Source organism: Erythrolamprus reginae, chromosome 6, assembly GCF_031021105.1.
Source record: "Erythrolamprus reginae isolate rEryReg1 chromosome 6, rEryReg1.hap1, whole genome shotgun sequence".
Classification (NCBI taxonomy): Eukaryota; Metazoa; Chordata; class Lepidosauria; order Squamata; family Dipsadidae; genus Erythrolamprus; species Erythrolamprus reginae.
In genome coordinates, this window is record NC_091955.1 from 9486870 (window position 1) to 9494398 (window position 7529).

General features: G+C 43.0%; 1 protein-coding gene across 1 annotated transcript in view; it reads right to left on the bottom strand.

Moving 5' to 3' along the window:
• Window positions 1-7529, bottom strand: part of VWF (von Willebrand factor) — a 175648-nt gene that overhangs the window by 166792 nt on the left and 1327 nt on the right. Inside the window, exons 2-3 of the mRNA XM_070755224.1 lie at window positions 7042-7292; window positions 987-1122 (exon numbers count right to left, since the gene is read on the bottom strand). Of these exons, the coding sequence (XP_070611325.1) occupies window positions 987-1122; window positions 7042-7227 (322 nt within the window). The 5' untranslated portion in view covers window positions 7228-7292. The remainder of the gene's footprint in view (window positions 1-986; window positions 1123-7041; window positions 7293-7529) is intronic.

A 7529-nucleotide genomic window follows, 5' to 3' on the forward strand; every position in this document is an offset into this window, starting at 1 on the left:
CCATTACCCCTTTAATCCTGGCCATGTCGGGCTTTTCTGGGCTGCCAGAGGAGCCTTTCGGGCGTTTAAGGAGGCTTTGGTAGTCCAGAGCGAACAAAGCATTTTTCTTTCTCTGGGTGCTTGGAGAGGGAATAAACTTCTGCCAGCTCCCAGGGAAAAGAAACATCCCCTTCACTCTGGGCAGCCCAGAGCAAACGGAGTGTTTTCCTTTCTCTGGGCGCTTGGAGAGGGAATAAACCCCTTCACTGTGGTGATTCCCTCGCGCTGCCTCCCATACACCTGGTTGCCTCCCAGAGTGTCTGGGCGCGGAAAGGCAAAAGGGGGCACTTCACCCCGGCCAGATCAACTCGGCTTCAGCCAAACCGAGGAGTCACCACAGTGAAGGAATGGCGCTGGCTGCAAAGCGAGAGGAGAGGGTAGAACTTCAGCATGGGAAGGAACAGGAAGCAGGTAGCAGCAGCAGCCGCAATTTGGTCAAAGGAATGGAAGGTTCCTCCCTCTCGCCCGCCTGGGTTTCTCTGTCTTGTGCAGTGCATGGGAGGCAGCTTTGTGCCGGGTGTATGGGAGGCACTTGCTCCTCCTTGCCGCCTCAGAGTCCCTCTTTTTTTTTAAGCCTTAAAGTTTGGGATTTTTTTGATTCCCCTCACCTCACCTTCTTCCTTCGGCAGCGACTCTCCTCCTCCTCTTCTTCTTCCTCCTCCTCCTCCCACCCAAATTCCGAGCTTTTATTTCTTTCCTAATGGGTTTGCACACATTATTTGCTTTTACATTCCTATGGGAAAAATTGCTTCTACCTACAAACTTTTCTACTTAAGAACTTGGTCAAGGAATGAATTAAGTTTGTAAGTAGAGGTACCACTGTATTTGAAGTCCACAAGTCATAAAAGGGCAGTCATCCCCCACCCCTGCTGTGAGCAAACATGACCTGGTGGTCTTCCTTCCCCCTGGAAATGGCAGAAGACGACGTTAGCAAGAAGATGACGTACTTTGTAGGAAGGGGATCTGAACGTCCTGCCCATTCACAGACACACCACCGCCGTGTTTCAATTTAATAGTCAGGTTCTCCTCCTGGAGTTGGATGGAAACTGAGCGAGTACACACCGCATCACGGTCATCCGCACACTAGGGAGAGATCGAAAAGTAAATTAGTTATGACTTCAGTAGATCAGTGGGAAAAGCAGGACAAGAATAGAATGGTACTGGTAATGGTAATGGTAGTGGTATGGTATGGTATGGTATGGTATGGTATGGTATGGTATGGTATGGTATGGAAGAGAAGAGAAGGGAAGGGAAGGGAGGAGAGGAGAAGAGAAGACAAGAGAAGGGATGGGAGGAGAGGAGAAGGGAAGGGAAGGGAGGAGAACAGAACAGAACACAACAGAAGAGAACAGAAGAAAAAGGAACCTTTTGGTGGCGCTTAAGGAGACTTTGGTAGTCCAGAGCGAAACGGCTTTCCCCAAGGCCGGAAACCAGCTGGCTAGCATGCACATGTGCACTGGAGCTGACATAGGGCAACACCTTGCGTGCCCTCCAATATGGCTCCATGTGCCACCTGTGACACATGTGCCATAGATTCACTATCATGGGTATTAGGGTTTCCTGCATGAATAGAGAGTTGGACAGTGATGGGCTCCTTTGGGTACGGTCATGTACGCAGAACTGGTAGAAAATTTTTTGGTCAGTTATGCAGAACTGGTAGGGGAAAAAAATAATTTTTTTTCTTTTTTTTCCCTCCTGGGCTCTTGGTATGTTTTTCCTATTGCGGTAAATGAGGTTGAATGTGTATAATTTTAGAAGAGCAGTGCGTTTGTGTGTGTGCGTACATATACAGTACATACAGTTCATATAGTAGATCAGTGTTTCCCAACCTTGGCAACTTGAAGATATTTGGACTTCAACTCCCAGAATTCCCCAGCCAGCGAATTCTGGCTGGGGAATTCTGGGAGTTGAAGTCCAAATATCTTCATGTCGCCAAGGTTGGGAAATATTGTAGTAGATAATGTATATTTTTGTGTGCCTATGTGTAATATGTATGTAAACACATGGCATATATACAGGGGGTGGACAAACAAATGGAAACACTTGACTTTTTGGCATCATAATGTTTGAACATGTTCAAATCAATCAAAACTTGACATATTTTAATGTTTTTTTAAACAAATTCTGTTATTTGATATGTTTTTTTAAATTATCTTTTTTTTACAGAAATTTAAGGAAATTGGTTATAACCTATAATTTCTCAGACTTTCAAAGAGGCCAAATTGTTGGTGCTCGAATGGCAGGTGCTAGTGTAACAGAAAGTGCCCAAATGTTTGGCGTTTCAAGAGGTCATGTCTCAAAAGTCATGACTGCTTTTGAAAGAGAAGGGAAAACGTCCTCAGCCAAGCACAGGTCTGGTCGAAAGTTGAAGTTGTCTGAGAGAGACCGTCGGACTCTAAAGCGAATAGTTAGAGCGGATCGCAAGACCACAGCTCCTAAAACCACTGCAGAGCTCCATAGACACGTACAGAACCCAGTGTCCACAATTCTGGATTCCATGGAAGAGCTGCAAGGTGTTTCCAATTTTTTGTCCATCAGCTGTACATAGAATTAAAAAGCATATTTTGGATGCTTAGTAATAGTAAATAGATAGGGAAATTGTATCTCTCTGAGGTGAGGAGAGGCCAGGCACCCTAACCTAACCCTAACCCTAACCCTTGACGTGAGTGATGTCAAGTTGGCCACCTTTAAGGCAGTCACATGATCCTTAAGCCACCCCCGGATCAAATGATCAAGCCACTCCCACCTGGTTACATAGCTGGCAAGCTACACCCACAAAATAAGCCATGCCCACAGTGTGGTAGTAAAAAAAATTGCAACCCTTCACTGAAGTTGGACTACCGTAATGTTGTGGTTATCTCTGGCCCAGCTCCTGCCCCAAGGACTGTGGATGTGGGGGAGACATCCACATGTTGCAGGCCTGTTTTGCCCCCAGTGGAATCTGCTGATGAAGGCTCCTCTGACCAAGAAGACATGAGTGACAGGGAGGAGGAGAGTGTGGCAGACAGCTCAGAAGGAGATCAATTATCTAGCTCCTCCTTGGATTCAGAACAAGAGTTAATGATACAGCCACGCATGCGGAGAGCGATGCATAGGCAACAACAACTGAGAGATTATTATCAAAGAAAATGAGGCCACCTGTGGTTGGGTGGGGCTGTGGTCATTAGTGAAGCTGCTATAAAGAGCAGCCTGTGTGTTTGGCCATTGTGGAGGATTATCTGATCGCTGTGTTTCGTGACTGCTTTACTGACTTTGACCTTTTGTGTGTTGATTTTTCCCCGCTTGGAAACTAAACCAGAGCAAAGTGTGTTTCACTTTGTGAAAGAAGAAGGACTGTGAATTGCCTCACAGCTGCAAGCTAAGTATCACAGAACTGATAAGGGACTTGTACAAATTACCAGTTTGTTTGGAGACCAGTGCTCTTGGGTATACCAAAAGAGGGCTTGGTTTAAGTGACTTTTCATTATAAAGAACATTGTTTTGAATTTTCAAACGTGTGTGTGTGTCTGAAATTTGTACCCGTGAATTTTTGGGAGGATTCTACCAGAGAGCCCGACAGAACATGTAGAAGACCTCCAAGGTTCTTTCCAGCTCTGTTATTCTATTAACCTCAATGCTATCATTCTTGCTCAGCAACCTTCAGTTCATAACGCCTTTCCTGAAGCAGTTTGTAAACAGTGATTCACCACTTCTGTTTCCCTATTTAAAATCTATTGTAGTGAGCCGTAAAAACATTGGGCTTTGGGGGACTTCCGTCACTGCTTTCCCACATTCCCTGATTCTGCAAATAATATTTTTCCTGTTCCCAGAAGTTCCGAATCCATTTCGGAAAGAGGACGGTGTTTCCCTTTCAGCGGGCCTCTTGCCAAAAAATGTTGGGTTGCGGGCTGTCCTTCCTTCCTCATTCTGCACATCAGCAGACATGCAAAACCATTTTGTCATGACGGTTTATCTCCACTTCTAACACTTGACACAATTGTCCAGGGCTGGGATGTGGGTGAATCTTTCTGTATCTCTCAAGCCTGGGAAATTTAGTTTTTGCCTGACTCTACTGCAAACCAACATCTTCTACCGGTAGTTAAAAAAAAACCCTATCCCTTCAACCAAATGGAGTCGAGGGTCTTTCTCTCCTGAGAGATCAGCTGGGGCAGGGTCAGAAATAAGTTCATTTCTGAAGGTAATATCACAATGCCAGTAAATGGTTTGTAACCATGTAAGCCATAACCAGCATGTGACCATGGGTTTGCTAATTGTGCTGTAACCTGATTGGCTGCATCCTTTATAAGGAGGAACACCCTTGCATGGGTGTGGTTTGTTACAGTAGAGCAGTGTTTCCCAAAGTGCGGTATGCGTAGCCCCAGGGGTACGGGAAGAGTTTGGTAGGGGTACACGTTCAGGAAAAGTTCTGAAATACACCTTGCCCTTTACAACTTCATATTTATGTGAAGTTGCTTTTTAAGCATTTGTAGACATTAAGTCGAAAAAAAGGAACAGACTATTGGACGTAGAACCGCATCTCAGACTAAAATTATCAACCAGGGAACCAAATTATGACAATCTGTCATCTCAGCACAAACAATTTCATCCTTCTCATTAATCCAAATAAATGTTATTTATAATATAACTTTATTATGAATAGTTTTATTTTTCATTTATTATTGTTTTGTGCATGTACCAAAAAAATAAAAAAAATAAATATATTTTGATTGTTATTAAAGTACAATGATACCTCGTCTTACGAACTTAATTGGTTCCGGGATGAGGTTTGTAAGGTGAAAACTTTGTAAGACGAAACAATGTTTCCCACAGGAATCAATGGAAAAGCGATTAATGTGTGCAAGCCCAAAACTCACCCCTTTTGCCAGCCGAAGCGCCCATTTTTGTGCTGCTGGGATTCCCCTGAGGCTCCCCTCCATGGGAAACCCCACTTCTGGACTTTGGTGTTTTTGTGATGCTGCAGGGGAATCCCAGCAGGGGAATCCCAGCAGCGCAAAAACGGGTGCTTCGCTGGGAAACCCCACCTCTGGACTTCCGTTGCCAGCGAAGCACCCGTTTTTGCGCTGCTGTGATTCCTCTGCAGCATCGCAAAAACACGGATGTCCAGAGGTGGTGTTTCCCATGGAGGGGAGCCTCAGAGAAATCCCAGCAGTGCAAAAACGGGCACTTCGCTGGCAACAGAAGTCCGGAGGCGGGGCACCCCAGTGGCGGCGGCTTGGGTTTGTAAGATGAAAATAGTTTGGAAGAAGAGGCAAAAAAATCTTAAACCCCGGGTTTATATGACAAGGGGTTTGTAAGACGAGGTATCACTGTACATCCATTTTTTTTATGAGGGGTACTAAGCGTTATGAAAATTATAGAAGGGGTACACATATGTCAAAAGTATGAATGGTTTGTAGAGAGTAGAATTGGTTTGATACTCAGTGGTTTGTGACAGAGTGTGGTTTGTAGTTTAGAGGTTAGAGCTTAGTGGTTGAAGTTGTGGTGGTGGATATTATAAGAGTTATATACCAGTATTGTAATAAAAGAGAAGTAAAATGTTTTTGTACAAGAAAGCCTGCTGCTGTGTTTCATTGAGGACTTCTATTAGGCATAGTGGTTAACTATGGCTACTTGGTGGGTTAACTTCCATGTGTGCAAAACTCTCTCTGCCCAACAGGTTATGGGCCAGCAGGCAGGTCTGACATACATATTCCATGTTTCCTACCCAATGAAAGACACACTTAACCTTTGTGTGGGACTAGGACACAAATGAAATGCTGTTTTGGTTGAAATAAAACATGCATAAATACTTAACCTACTTAAATACCCTTAAAATGAGACTCTTAAAATCTTTAATAGGTTTATTTAATATACTGTATTTTTGGAGTATAAGACACACCTTTTTCCTCCCTAAAAGAGGCTGATAATTTGGGTGCGTATTATTATTATTATTATTATTATTATTATTATTATTATTATTATTATTTAGATTTGCATGCCACCCCTCTCCTATACTATGGATGTACCTTTTTTTTCTAGCCCTAACTATCTTCCCAGCTCTTACCTTAAGGTTCTTTCATTGTTACTCTCTGCAAAGAATGTTTTCCAAGCTCTAAGTCTTTGCAGGGGGTTTTTAATCATTGCTCTAACTTGCTCCAAATAAGTTTCTTTCCAGCCCTAACCAGGTGCTAACAATCTTCCCCACTCTTACCTTGCAGGTTCTTTCATTGTTACTCTCTGCAAAGAATATTTTCCAAGCTCTAAGTCTTTGCAGGGGATTTTTTCATTGCTCTAACTTGCTCCAAATGTTTCTTTCCAGCCCTAACCAGGTGCTAACAATGTTCCCAGCTCTTACCAGCTTGCAAGCTCTTTCATTGTTACTCTCTGCGAAGAATGTTTTCCAAGCCCTAAGTCTTTGCAGGGTTTTTCCCATTGCCCTACTTGCTCTGAATATTTCTTCCCAGGTGCTAATGTTGTTCCCAGCTTTTACTGGCTTGCCAGCTCTTTCATTGTTACTCTCTCCGAATAAAGTTTTTTTAAAGCCCTAACCAGGGGATAAAATAATTGTGCTGCCTAAGGACGCTAGCCAGAATACCTGGTAAGCAGATTCTTTTCCCTATTTTCCTCCCCAAAAGCTAAGGTGCATGTTATACTCCGAAAAATACGGCAATATAATTATTCAATTATAATATTTAATAATTTAATGTATCTTCTTGCCCCAAAACTTATAATGAGCTGCAACTTTGGGACGGGTTGGGGTGGGGATTGGGGGGGAGTGTATGAAGGTGTGATTGTGTACCTCTGAACTGACTTTTGTGGGGTGAGAGGATGGAGATCTATTATGCAGGGTCCTCGGTAATGTCTGAATTTGGTTATTTTGTTGAAGACGTTTCATTACCAAACTTGGCGACATCATCAGTGCAAGCCCTGGACTACAAAAATATTCTCTTCTATCGGAAACCTATTCCCCGGTACCCACATTTTTCCCACCACCATTTTCTCTTGTAACAAAGATGTTCTTACTTGGACAGTCTCGATGAAGACCGAAAAGGAGTTCCCCTCGCAATCTCCAGCAAACAGGTAATGGCAGACTCCACTGAAGGTGAAATGTTTGTTGTCGAAGCTCTTGAAATGAGATTGGCCGGTGACAGAGCACTCTCCTGAAAGAAAGAAATGCAAAGGCTTGCTTGCAAATGAACTGCAGGTCATAATTTTCCATTAGGCTAAATTCTTTGCTTTGACTGAAATAATAATACTGTAATAGTAAACCTCACCTACAAATGATATTGATAATAATAATAATTAATAATAATTTATTAGATTTGTATGCCGCCTCTCTCCGTGGACTCGGAGCGGCATACAAGTCTAAATAATAATAATAATAATAATAATAATAATCATCATCATCATCATCATCATCATGATAAAATTGAATGGATCCAAAGACGGGCTACAAGAATAGTGGAAGGTCTTAAGCATAAAATGTATCAGGAAAGACTTCATGAACTCAA